The sequence below is a fragment of the Leptinotarsa decemlineata genome, unplaced genomic scaffold (genome assembly GCF_025532065.1).
Source record: "Leptinotarsa decemlineata unplaced genomic scaffold, Ldec_3_MD MMD2_tig00026354_RagTag_RagTag, whole genome shotgun sequence".
NCBI classification, from domain to species: domain Eukaryota; kingdom Metazoa; phylum Arthropoda; class Insecta; order Coleoptera; family Chrysomelidae; genus Leptinotarsa; species Leptinotarsa decemlineata.
Window position 1 is genome coordinate 13488692 of NW_027412702.1, and position 14529 is coordinate 13503220.

The 14529-nt window shown below is 33.5% G+C and overlaps 2 protein-coding genes across 2 annotated transcripts in view; one reads left to right on the forward strand and one right to left on the reverse strand.

The window, feature by feature from the left end:
• Positions 1-7631, reverse strand: part of LOC111506315 (protein takeout) — a 29381-nt gene extending 21750 nt beyond the window's left edge. The window contains exon 1 of the mRNA XM_023161353.2: positions 7474-7631. Coding sequence (XP_023017121.2) covers positions 7474-7549 — 76 coding nt within the window. The 5' untranslated portion in view covers positions 7550-7631. The remainder of the gene's footprint in view (positions 1-7473) is intronic.
• A 4162-nt stretch (positions 7632-11793) lies between these two features.
• LOC141486450 (uncharacterized) lies at positions 11794-13942 on the forward strand. Its single transcript, XM_074184437.1, has 2 exons — positions 11794-12174; positions 12593-13942. Exon 2 carries the CDS (start codon positions 12907-12909, stop codon positions 13786-13788), a length of 882 nt encoding a protein of 293 aa, XP_074040538.1. The 5' UTR covers positions 11794-12174; positions 12593-12906; the 3' UTR covers positions 13789-13942.
• The last annotated feature ends 587 nt before the right edge of the window (positions 13943-14529 follow it).

Below are 14529 nucleotides of genomic sequence, written 5' to 3' on the forward strand. Positions count from 1 at the left end.
GTGGCGGTTTTTTCCTCAATAGATGTTCATGCGTAAGGCGAGTATGGCCCAGTCGTAATCTGGTAATTATGGAAGCGGTTTGTTGCTTTGTTGTTCCAAGGATATACTGTAGACTTGATTTCCTTAAGTTTGGAAGGTTTTTGAGACCAGTGGTGATTCCGCATTTCTACAATTTTGCAATGGAAATAGGATTTGAGATCCATCGGCAATTCTTTCATACTGAGATTACATGCTGCATATTCTACAGCTTCTCTGGCAAGTTTATCGGCTATATCGTTTCCAGAAATCCCAGTATGTGAAGGAACCCATAGGAGGGTTACTGTCCTATTATCTAGTTGATTCATCTCCTCTTTAATCATATTTACCAGTACGTGATGGGTATATATTTTCGACAAAAAAATAAGGGAGTTGAGAGAGTCCGTAATTATCAAAAACTCTTCACCAGGTGCCATTTTAATGAAGAAAAAAGCTTTATAGATGGCATAAAGTTCTCCAGTGAGAATAGTGGCAGATTCATGTAAAAAAATTTACAGGCGGTATCGTTCGTTACGAATGCACATCCTACACCACGAGTTGTTTTGAGGCGTCAGTGAAAATTTTCTGGTGAAGTGGGTATTGAGACATTATATTTTGGTAATCAGCTTGGATCAGCTGGGGATTTGTGGTTGCTTTTCTCATGGATAGTAGCTGAGTATTTATATTCGGTAAGGGAATGCACCATGGAGGAGTTCTTCTATCTAGTTTTTCTATGTAAATTTTATCAATATCTATCAACACAGTTCCAAGTGAATCACCCTGTATACCAAATATCATGAAAAATCGAACAAACAATATCCAACAAATTTCACGTGGTGTTCCCCATAAACGACTTACAATGGAATATCATTAACCTTATTTTTATAGAACTCATACCCATTAACGCTAAACTTATCTATCCTGAAATTACTGTAGTTATAGTTTTCCAAGGCATTTGAATAATTTTCAATAACAAAAGGTTTCACAAATTGTACATAAAGATATTGAATCATTATTCTATTGTTCATGTTGAATTTATAAGATGTGGAAAATTGTATTCGATATTTATTTCGCAAGTAAAGGTTTTTGGTTGTTGATGTAACAATAGTTAACGATTGACGGAAAATAATGCAATAAAATTTTTTGCTGCAGCTTTCGCATATCATTGAATTTTTGCATGATACTTTATAGCAGAGATTCACTTATAGTGACGTTTCAGTAGGATAGCGAGAAATATTTGTCTTCAGAGTTTCTTTCAAATACTGAAGTTTTTCTCGTAGATTATATTGGCGGTCAAGTACCTCCACAAATTCATTGTTACACATAACCTATGATCTCCTCTCGAAAATATGAATTTGTATTTTTCTTCAAAGAATGAAAAACATCGTGATTTTGAAGTAATGTGATCCAAACTGAAACCTGTATTTGGATAAAATGCAAAAACTTTCTCTTCTAGTTACAATTCTCTTCTATCTTTTTTGTCTGAAGTATTTTTTTCATTTTCAAACTGGTGATTCATAACATATTTCCGAAAATGAAAGGTTTTTCTTCGTTATGATTTGAAGTGAATTTCAACAAAGGAATTTTTGTTGTTGTCTGACTTCCTCTTGTTTAATGATATTTTACGGCTTTGAATACCAAATTTAAAGTACCTTGGTTGAATTTCTTGGCCATGTGCTTATTCCATTTGTTAAATTTTCAATGCAATAATACACTTCATTGTAAAATTTTTCAAAACAGCAAAATTATGCTTCATCAGGAGTATTCCTAATAAAATACTACCTGAAGTGCTTCATATAAATTGACAATCAAGATTTTGACGTTCTACCTACTAATTAACCGATAATTTTATCTGACTTTAGGTATGAACTACTTACAAATTCAAACATTGGGAAATAAAGTTTTCAAACAAATAGATTCAAACGGAAATATGCTAAAAGAAAATAACCCGAGTTTATTCATCAACTAATTACCAATTTCAATAATAGAAAACATATCTAGTGAAGGGGAGTTGTTTAATGCTACTTGATCATTCAGGAAATCGTTCAAACTCCTCAATCTATTGATTTCCACGCGTTCCACAAGATTGAGTTTCAAACCATTCTCTCCCAAATATAACAAGTCATAGTCTTGACTCACGTTCCACTGCCAAGAGATGATTTGCGAATGTGAAATTGATCTTTATATTCCATAAACTAATCTATTTTATTCTCTGTGAAAAATGTTGGCCAAACTAGGAGTGCTTTTCATTAAAGCATTAAAGATCATAAGAGTAGTTTCTCGAATGTGGAGATCAATTCCACATTTGTGAAACATTTTTTCGAAGAATACATAAGTTTGATCACGACTATTACGTACTACATTTGAGAAAAAAAAATAGTCATTTAGTTGGTAGTAACACATTATTCAAATTGTTAATTTTTTATGTGAAGCACTTATCAGGTAGAATTCAGTTGGTATAAAGTGAAGTATGTGTGAAGTGATACGGTTTGGAAACTGTTCAGCAAAAATTTCAGATTAAATAATAATGATAATATATTTATTCTCAACACGTTTATACCCACAAATAGAGAAAATAAAAATAATTAGAGAGTATATATTAATAAAAAAAGATTCAGATTACAAAAAGAAAATGGAACAATCATAACATTGAATTTTTAATAGTTCTTAAAATAAACTGTTTGCTGTCATGATGTAAATCGCACAGGTAGGACACTTTATTGAACAACTCACACAATACAAATATCGGCGACTTTTTCAATAAATTTGTTTTAAGATTCGTATTGTAGAAAGTAATGATATTCCTGGATTGTGATCTATCTATAAAGTGTTACATTGGGCAAACGAGGAGAACGTTTTCGCGAAGCATAAAAGATCATACGAGTACTTTTTCGAATGTAGAGATCAGTTCCACATTTGCGAACCATTTTTTGGAAGAGGGAGATAAGTTCGATCACGACTATGACATACTACATTTGAGAAAAGAAAATCATTGAGTTGGTAGTAAGACATTATTCAAATTATCAATTTAGTTAATATAAAGTGAAGTATGTGTGAAGTGAAACAAGTGTTACGGTTTGGAAACTGTTTAGCAAAAGTTTCAGAATAAAGTATTACTTTGTTAGGTTATCAAAGGTTTTCATCAAGTGTCGCCCAACTCCATTACGTAATAATTATATATTAATTGATTTATAAAATTTGATAAAATTGCAGTTTTCATCGAAGGTATTATGTAGTTATTAAAATATACATATTCATAGATAATGATATAAAAATTCGAGCATCTTTTGCAAATGTAGTGAAAGCAACGGTCATTAGCACAAAAACCTTTCGTTTACATAATTATTACCAAGAAAGAACGCATCACAACTTTCTAGGTCAATGTCAAACCGAACGAAAACGAAATTATGTTACGTATTTGCTGTTTCGTTGACCCATTGTAAGATATTACGTGTTTTTAGTTATGAATGAGTTAGTTGGGAATGGAGATATTCCACATCACTTCGAAGACATCGTGCTAATACATTCTTAGGCTGGAGAAAAATTCAAAACTATAACATTTTCACTTCAGAATAGCGATACCTCTTTTAATAAAAGTAAATTTGAAACAGTTATAGTCAATATGAAAAAAATTCTGTATTCAACAATACAATTATCATAACACAAGTTAACTGGAAATTTTAACATTCCTATTTGCAAAAGTCAAATTGCTTTCATGTACGTTTTTTCAAGTTTGAGACATTTCATTGAAGAGTACCTATTAGGTTTTGAAATATTTCTAGAGGTGATATATCTTGGAAGTAATTTACACACAATTTCAACAATAATCAACATATTGATTAGTTTTGAAATGAGGGAGGTGATTAAAATGCAAGTTACGTTTTGGCAATGAAGATTAATTATTCGTACGTGGTAAATTAAAAAAATTATTTGGTATTGTGTCCTTCCAGTATCTGATTTTGAAGAATGGCGTGAACACGTTTCGATAATTTAAATAACACGGAAATGTTAATAATGTCTGATAATAATGAAGAAAATGCTGCTGAAGCGACCGATAGACTTGTTGGCGTTTGCTACTAGGAAAAGGCGATTCTCATTGAGAATCTGATTCTGGATCTGTTGTATTTTTTGATAAAACAAGATAACAGTTATCCAAATAGTGGACTTGGTTTTTCCTTAGTCTATAAACTTAAAAAGGAAACGTTCTGTGAGAAATTAAACGACATTGAAGGTTATACCACAGATTTGTAGAATAAATAAATGAAAAGTTTTGCACATTTCCTTTGATTTTTTTCCATCTTTGAGGCCAGGTTATTTTTTTGAGTACTGCTAAGAGATTCAGTACGAAAGTAAGGAAAAAGACATCACAGCGATTGAAATCGTGCTGTATTGTCTAATATTTTTTTCTGCATTGTTTTAATTTGTGGTTATGGTATTAGATGCAGGTCCTTTGTCAATGTTATCATTTTCGGATTCTCGCCGGCCTTGGAAACTGAGAATTGTAAAATATCATTAAACTACTTATCTTTAGTGATGTTGTCATTCATGGAAATTTTTATCTCCTGGTATAAAGAAGAAAATTGACCTGTGTAATTAATGACTTGTTTATTTTGTGGAAATTCATGATCACTTTAATGAAATGAATGAAAATACTTTTGTGTAATTTCCACTAGTTATTTTTTTAATGTAATGAATAAAATATTTTTGTCTAATTACCACTAGTTTAATTTTATTTATATGACCGTATTCAGGTTTAACCCCATTATCAAGCATAAAACTAAAATGTGAAATTTAAAAACTCTGTTATATCGGGAGTTTTTAGGTAGTTGAACGAACCAGGTTGCCAACTTTAAAATTCAACACTGAAGATTATAGGGTTTGTTAAACTCATAAATTCAAGAGTGGAGACCGACATAAATCGAGTTGCTCGTTTATTGGTATATATTTCTGGTTTTTGATTGATTTGTTGATTTCCCTAGCTTCCAACAAATTCATTTTCTTTCCTTTATTTCATGTGTGTAGGATTTTTGATACCAGTATTAGTGTCAAACCCTCCAACTTTAGTTATATCATTTTCAAAGTGTGATTACATCAGTAGCATTGAAAATAGAAAATATTTATGTTGAATAATCAATCTGACGAATTATTTGTACAGCATGTGACTTTCTTTAAATCTAATACAGGCATGTCGATAGGAATTGATCCAAAATTATTTATATTGTTATTGATAGATACTATTTATTTCATGATGGAAAATGTTTGTTTCTCCAAAAATTCAATTTCAGAAAATTTAGTTATTGATTCATCTTCTTGACGAAGAATAATTGATATATTTTGCTGAGTTGAAAATCCAAAACAGAAATAGGTAAAATTTGAAGAATAATATGTGAAGGATAGTTATGAAGATAGTTGATAAATTATTTATATGATGGAATCGGCCGATACTTGATGAAAATCCATAACTAACGTATTCTAAAACACTGTATTGTGTGATTTTCACTAGATAGTTTTACAAAAACGCAACACGTGTTTCGCCATACAATGGCTTCCTAGGGCGTGTCTTAATAATTTATTATTATTTTTTTTATAATTTTTAATAATTTATTTTGTAAAACTATCGTTCTTGTAAAACTATCTAGTGAAAATCACACAATAAAGTGTTTTTAGAATACGATGAATTATTTGTTTGAAACTATCAATAAAAATTTTTATTTATAACATCCCTGGAGAAATTAAATTATTTTTGAAAATGACTCTTCAGTGTTACTCGTACCTGAAGAATTGCCTCAAATGGAAATTATTGTGACATAAATCCAAGTTTGCAAATAATATTTAATCTAATTATCACCCATATGTTTTGTATTAATTTGATTTGTCGAATATTATGACGACGGTATTTCCCTGAAATCGATCAAAAATTATAAATTCAACATGTTATAATTAAATTATTTCGTTAGAGCGTTTGTCAGTCAAATAGAGAAATAAAAAATGCATATAATTAATTTGAAGGAGTTTTCAATTTCATTGTTTTCTTCATTAAGGCAAATGTTCAATTCAACTTTCAGCGACGTATTAATTTAACTTTTTCATTCATGAACCGATTGAAGTTAAGTGGTGTTAACAAATGCGCTGATGAACAGATGGACAGACAAAAAATCTATGATTCATAGTTTTTAGTTTTATATCGTTAATAAAGATTCTTAAAGGAAGATTTTACCAAATATATCCCATGTACAGACAGCGATTAGTTAGGTACACTGTTATATAAATAAATAAGGAAATACTGAATATATCAAATCGTGACCCAAAATGAAAGACATTCAAGTGTTTTGTTGAAAAATGTATATTATTCAAGGATTTCAACGCGAATGCATCAATATCAATCCATTAAAATGTGTGCAAATGAAGAAATCTATTTTCATTTTATGGTCTCGAGATTTTATCGTGCATTAATAATTGGCGTACAAAGGGAATAGATGTTGTGATTATTTTCAGAAGGAAACGATGATATAAACTTAAAAAAACATACTGTCGAAAGTCAAGTTTTAGGATTTTCCTGAAATAACTCCAAATCATCATTATTATAATTATCTGTCGAAAATAATGATGTTGACAAAGCTCCTATCATGAGTACCGATTTATAGTCAATCAGTAAAACTGCTGTGAAATATATAAGATTGACGGAAAAAATTAAAGATGAATTCCAATTTGATAAAGGAATGATCAAAAATTAATTGACTATCATTGTAATGATTTGTGCAATATTTGAAATAAAAAAATAATCAGGTAAGTATTTTAGTGATCCAATAATTTTTCTGAAAAAAGGTTGATTGGGTAATAGAATCAATTTTTTTCTTAAAAACAACTGTTTCCTTGCTGACGTTTAGAATTTAATTAAATTATTCTTCAGGGCTCGAAATGTAGTTTTTTTGTGTTGATAATATTACTATTTTAAAAGCCATCAGACATATTGGATACATATTTAAAAAAAAAATAAAAACATTGCAAATAACTAAAATTTTCGAGACAACACCAACTCAGAACGACATGACATGAAACAAACGTTTTGTGTTGGTGTTGTCTCGGAAATTTTGGTTGTTTGCAATGTTTTTAATTTTTTTAAAATATGTATCCAATATGTCTGATGGCTTTTGAAATAATAATATTATCAACACGAAAAAAGTACCTTTCGAGCCTTGAAGAAGAATTTAAATAAATTCGAAACACCGGAGAAAAAACAATTGTTTTTGTAAGAAAAAATTTATCCTGTTACAACCAACCTTTTTTCTGAAGAAATAATGACAGAGGAAAAACCTCAAACTATTCAAAGTTTATGACTTAGTACACTCAAAAAGTATCTCAGATGATATCTGAATTTCACCCTCTGAAAATTCTGCATTGATGTAACAGAATTCGTCAAAATGAGGTTGGGGTTGAAAAAATGACAAATATACTCACGTGTTTCGAATGTGACATTTTCCGTCGACCTCACGGCATTCGCGAGGTAAACTATCAGAAAGAGCAAACTGTACATTTTGAAAAAAAAAGTTGAGCACCTGTTCTGATTGACTCGCCGTTAATGAACAATGAATATTTAGCGTTCCATATTCGCGGTTGAAATTTAGTGAAAGCATCCGATGATTTACTCACGGGGGCGTCGTTAGGTAGGTGGGGGAGCGACGGTTTCAGAACTTCTGAAATGACTATTTTTCCAAATTACACATTGTGTTCGAGCATTGTGTACCATTATTCGAATTGACGAGTGAGTAATCGAGAATTATATAAAGCCCGAGTGTCATTTTGAAACTGTATTGCATAAAAGTCGAGTTATGTTCTGCAAATAGTCATTACGCAACGATACTAGTTGTCTTACGGGAATATTATCCGCAAATCGTTTCATATCTTTTCACTCTTTAATGTCATGTTCTACATACATTTTGTTGAATCGCAAACAAAAAAAAAATTCGTGACTTTTTATGCTAGCGAATATATATTGACATGCTTGAGTATTAGATGAAATATAATCTAATCTTGTTTAGATATACAGTGGTTTTCCAAAGCGAATTATTTTGAAAAAAAAAATCGAATATACGAGGGTGATGTGAAAAGTTTACGACCTCAACAAGAAAATAGCGGCACTCGTAAAAAAGCTAGTGAATTTCGTTATTCATCTGTTTACAGTTACTCACCAAAGTTTCAACCCTGAGTTGATGTGAGTGTTTTTATGAAAATGGTCTAAATCGAGTATCGAGCCGTCACTAAATATTAGTTTTCGAAAGGCAATACGCCAACGCGAATCAAAGATTGGTTGGTTCTGTGTAAGGGGACTCTTCACTATCATTCATCACAGTGAAAATTTGGTTAGCTGAATTTAAACGTGGCCGTAAGAGCTTCATAGACGATGAACGTTCGGGACATCCAAAAACTGCAACTATCAACGGAAACTTTGCCAAAGTTCACCAAATGGTGCTAGACGACCGTCGAATTGAAGTGAAAGAGATATCAGAAGTTATAGACATCTCAAAAGAACGTATTTGTCACATATTAAATCAACATTTAGGCACGAGAAATCTGTCCGCGCGTTGGGTGCCGCGTTTTTGCTCACGTTAGACCAAACACATGTTCGAATGAATATTTCCACCGCTCTATTGGCGCACTTTGACCGCAATAAATCCTAGTTTTAACACCGATTTATTGCTAGATGAAACTTGGATAGGTACATCATTATACGCCCGAAACAAAAATACAGTCCAAACAGTGGACTGCAAAGGGGGTACCAGATACAAAAAAAGCAAAAACTGTTTTGTGGCTGGGAACGTGACGGCGACTGTTTTTTGGCATATTCATGAAGTTATTTCAATCGATTATCTTCAAATAGGAAAAACCACAACAGGAGCATACTATACATTATTACTTGACAAGCTGAAGACAGAACTTGCAGGAAAACGGCCTCATTCGCAGAAAAAGGAAATCCTGTTTCATCAAGACAACGCGCCGTCTCACACTTTAGCGGTTGCCATGGCAAAAGTCCACGAATTACGGTGTGAACTGCTCAACCATCCACCTTACTCACCAGATCTAGCTCCTAGCGACTTGTTTTTGTTCCCTCATCTGAAAATTGCACTCGAAAGACAGAACTTTTCGTCAAATGAAGAGGCAATCACCTTCGTGAACAATTATTCTGCAGAAGAAAACGCCGAGTACTATTTGAACGGGTTACAGAGATGGAAGCATCATTGTGAGAAGTGTGCGTCCCGGGACGCCTGACAGGGGTGAACTACAAGTTGAACTATTCAATATTGAAATTGTAACAATAAATACAAAATATTAGGTAGTCGTGTATATATATTTATATATATATATATATATATATATATATATATATATATATATATATATATATATATATATATATATATATATGAAGTGGATAATCTTAGCGACTGGAGAAATGTATAGCAAAATGGATTAACGGGATCTCTCAGTCAAAAAATCAAAACTCTGCTTCACTTTGCCAAGCTTTCGCTTCTAATGGAAAGTTTCTTCAGGGCAGTAAAAACAATAAATTGAACATATAAACCGACGGAGAAGGTTAAAATAATCTTAAACATGTTTAACCTTCTCCGTCAGTTTAAATGTTCAATTTGTTGTTTTCAACTCATTTTTACTGCCCTGAAGAAGCTTCCCATTAGAAGCGAAAGCTTGGCAAAGTAAAGCAGAGTTTATTAAACTGACCTTTCGTTACGAAATTCTGTAATTTTCCAGGGATGCTTGTTTCATCAATTTTTTATCATTTCCAAAAACGGTGATTTTACGTTATATGCTCACTGTTAACAGTATATGTCGACCGACACTGAGTCATACGAAGAGAAACGAGATAATCGTTTTTCCGAAATACGGCTAGCGCTGTGTGTTAGAGTAAGGAGAAAAGGAAGCCACATACTGGCACCGTTATGCGCTACCTTACCAAGCGGTTCACCGTCCCATAAAAAGTTACCACTGAAAAAATGTCTTGTATCTTTTTTAGGTCGGAAACTTTTCAGGCCACCATTCCTCAATAATGACGTGAGTAGTATGGTGTCGTGAACATCTGCTGTCGGTCTGGGGAACACGCTTCACTATGATATCTGGTTAAGATGCCAACAGAGCAAGTCACATTCAGTGAAGATTGTTTCATGGAGATTCCCTCAGACAGCTCCCTTTTTCATCTACATCTCACTATTGCCCCCCATATATTTCATATGGACGATCTCAAAGTTTATGAAAACGAAGAAAAAACTATCCATTAGTCTTTAAAATTTGTGGTATGCTATCGGTAACGAAATTGAACAGAAGAATGTAGAACGGTCCATGGTGCGAATATGACAAAGGGGATCTATAGTTCGTTAATTGTAGAAGCATCCTGTACTATCTGGAGTATCAGCATCAACTCCTACACATCTGATCTTTGGAACTATCAGAAAAGAACGAAATTTATACTTTCACGGCTAACAGACATACTGTGGATTTTTGAGTATGGAGTGTATCAGATTCCCTCAGTTGTAAGGTCCGCAACCATGAGAGAGGAGGAATTGGAAGAAGCTACATGCATATAGGCAGCTACTCGAGTGATCGATGAACTTGTTCAGTTCAACATTGAACGAGGTGATTACAAGTCAGTTACCGAATTAAAACACATTCAATAAAATATCAATAGCACAAGAGCAGATATCAGTTTACTCCTGCAGTTACACAAGAAGTTTCCTTCATCATTGAAGACCTTGTATCAACAAAGCACCTGACTTTTGCTTTTTTCAGATCATGAAAGCTGAGCTGAAGTCAGAGACTGAGGGATGCTATCTTCATCACCAGGTTCACGACCTGCCACAAGGTGCTTGAGACGCTTAGATTTTGCTGTTCACATGCTCACCATATGCAGTATCAGCCCATAAACACCGACATAACGCAGCCCTGAGAGTAATTTATTATTATCCTTGCAACTTCCACGGTATTGGCTACACACTGATGCTGCCTCGTGATCCTAGGGGTATCAAATCGGATCTGGGATTGAGAAGTGAGGATTTAATTGAAACTAGTTATTCCCCATCCTCACCAGATTCAAGCTAATCAGCTTGATGAAGTACTTCTGAACAATCAAACTAAGATGGTATTGAATATATTGAATTTATCAGTTCTAGGTGAGTCGATTATGAGGGGACAAACGGATAAAATATCGATATTTTCCTTTAGAACTACACTGACACTATCTAGACCAATCTGTTGAAATAGTAGTTCCGATTATTGAAGTACTTGGTGAAATGATGCATTCCTTCATTTCGAACCTCAAGATCATACTGGCTGAAGCAGATATATTGGTAGATCCAATGCAGAAGGTTAGAAGCACATGCTTCTCGGACCCAACGATCAATCACCTCACAGTCTTTGTCAATGACTATTGAAGCTGTGTACCTTCCGAAGTATCACAGTTTTTGCGAAGGGGTACGACCAGGGTTGGCAATGTTTAAAACATTTGTTCTAAACATACGTTTAAAACACTGATTAAAACACTACAGAAATACATATCACGTTTATACATAATTAAAAACAACTTGTTTTGAACATGTTTAAAACACATAAAAAATACTCATAGTTTTAGGTAAAAGATACTGAGAAACTCATTTTATGGTATGTTTTTTACCAAAGAGTTGGCAACTTCGATATTACTAGGTGGGATTCCCCTAACAAGCGGTAATGCGGCGAATGTTCGTAAAACGCGGGGATTTCCCGGCTTGCTTTTGTTCAGCTAGATAAAATGAACGAAATCGATCAATGGATCAATTCATGTTGTGCTTGTGAAATGTGAACACGTACTTTTTTTGTTTAAATATACAATAACGGTGTGTGGCGTGTTATTTTGGAAAAAAAATATGTTAACAGGGCGGAAGAAAGACCCTCTTTGGCGAAACGTTATAGAAATTTCAGTTTCTTCGAAGTCTACCACTGGAGTTGGTGGAAAAACACTCAGAGCGCAATGCAAGAATTGCAGGACAAACATGGTGGGACTGATTGCTCGTACGGGGACACATTTGGAAAAGTGTTCAGATTATGCATCTAGAAAGTCAAGTGCATCAACCTCTTCTTCGAGAATACAAATCTGTGAAAAGGATTCAAGTGATGATGGTAAGAAAGTAAATGTATACAACGTTAACTATCTAACAGTGATCAGCGAAAAATAGTGTCATTTTGTTCTATTTTATCAGTTTTAGAAACATTTGTAATTTATAATCGATAAATAATAATAGTTATTGCAGGTCCTCATACTTTTTCGTATTTTTATTTGCTTATTGACATTTTAAATTATTCTTGTTTGCCTGTTTCTTCTTCCTCCACGCTAAAACAAACACCCAGCCTTGACATATTTAAATGTTACTTTATGTACACAAAGAATGCAACCTGGAATATTAAAAACTTCTTTCTCATTAAACTATGATAACATTGAATAATTGAAGGGCGGAAAACCAGGCAAATTATTTTATTTTGTATTTGTAGGTTACAGACTACAGTTGTTTTGAGTATTTATAAGTTTCTTTGTATCTAGGCTGTGGTGCTGATGGAATGCAAGTCAATGTCAACCCAACTGCTGAGAAAACGAGTCAGGCTTCATCCGTGCCGACACTGTCGAAGACTTATTTAAGAGGCTCAATGTCACAATACATAGTGAAAACATCGGAAAAGGAAAAACATAAAATTGATATTCAGGTTGCAAGATATTTTTACGCCACAAATACTCCATTTCGGCACTCTGAGCATCCATAATGTATCAACATTATCTCGACTAGGCTATTTACCACCAAACAGAAAAATATAGGCGGAAAACTGCTGGATAAAGTATATGATACCGTAAAATCAAACATGGAGAAGAATTTGAAAGGAAAAGTGGTTTGTATGGCTCTTGATGGTTGGAGTAACATACGCAATGAGCCTATTGTGTGTGTGAGTGTGACCACTACTGAAAATGATGGTAGCGTTTACCTCATAGATACAATAGACACTTCTAGCAACAGTCACACTAGTGACTATCTCTTAACTCTTGCAATAGATAGCATTAAAAAGTGCCAAAATTTTGGATGCAATGTACGTAGCTTGATAACTGACAACGCCGCTAATATGGCGAAAATGCGAAGACAACTAATGGAATTGGAAGATGATCAGATTGGCGATGTTATAACATATGGGTGTTCTGCTCATTTAATCAATTTATTTGTCAAGGATATTGAAGAGGCGGAGATAAAAAGCAATGTAAAAAAGATTATGAAGTGTTTCAAGTATCATCATTTTCTACAAGCAAAGTACAAGGAGGCTGGTGGAAAAGCACTTGTACTACCTCAAGATGTACGCTGGAATACATTAGCAGATTGTCTCGAATCCTACGTCAACAACTGGCACTGTCTTATGAAAGTATGCAGCGAGCACAGGACTGTATTAGATTTAACAATCGTAAGGAACGTCCAAGATGTTGAGTTCAAAGAAAATGTTGAGAACTATCTCAAAAAGCTGAAAAAAATAACCAGAGCTCTCGATCTCATTCAGAAAGACATGTGCGTTCCAAGTGATTGTACACGTATATGGAAAGATTCACTCTCATCGGACTGGTTGCCAGAAGAAGCAGACAAACTTAAAGCAAAATTTGAAGCCGCAATGACACCTGCACATTTCGCTGCTTATATATTAGACCCCAATTATAATGGAGAAGGTCTATCAGAAGAGGAAGACACAATCGGCATGGACTTTTGAGATTCAAGCTGTCCACATGCCATGAAAGATGTCCTGACGTACCGTGCGAGGAGTTATCCTTTTTTGGAATACATGTTTAAAGAAGATCTTTCAATGAAAACGCATGTGTCTGTGTAGTGGAAATCACTGAGTTATAAAGTGGATCCAGGGATGCTCGAAATTACCTGTCAGTTATTTACTGCAACTGCTTCTTCCGCAGGAATTGAAAGGTTATTCTCGACATTCGGACTGGTTCATACAAAATTAAGAAACAAGCTCGGGACAGAGGAAGCTGCTAAATTGGTTGCAATTATGAGGGATCTTAATCAACACAGTTCGCTTGAGAAACTTCAGATTATGGAAGTTGAGGGTTCAGTTGAAGATGAGAGAAGGGAAGTTGATTGAACTTGATTGCATCTTAATTCGGAAACTGTTGTTATGAATAAATAATAATTATAATTACAATAAATAAAGTACTTTTTGATTTTGATTTTGTTTCATATTATACCTATGTACGTGTTTAAAACATGATTAAACATGTTTAAAACAACGCAATTAAAACAGTAATGATCCATTAATAAAAAACGTGTTTTTTTGTTTCTCAAATAAAACATTATGTTTTGTTCTTTTTTAAAAAAACATGTTTTTTTTCCAACCCTAGGTACGATCCGCGTAATCTTTTCGCGGTATTAATGAAAATGATGTACAGGTTGTAGCTTCAAGCATCCTGTATATTCGAGATGCCGAAGAGACGTTGTAATA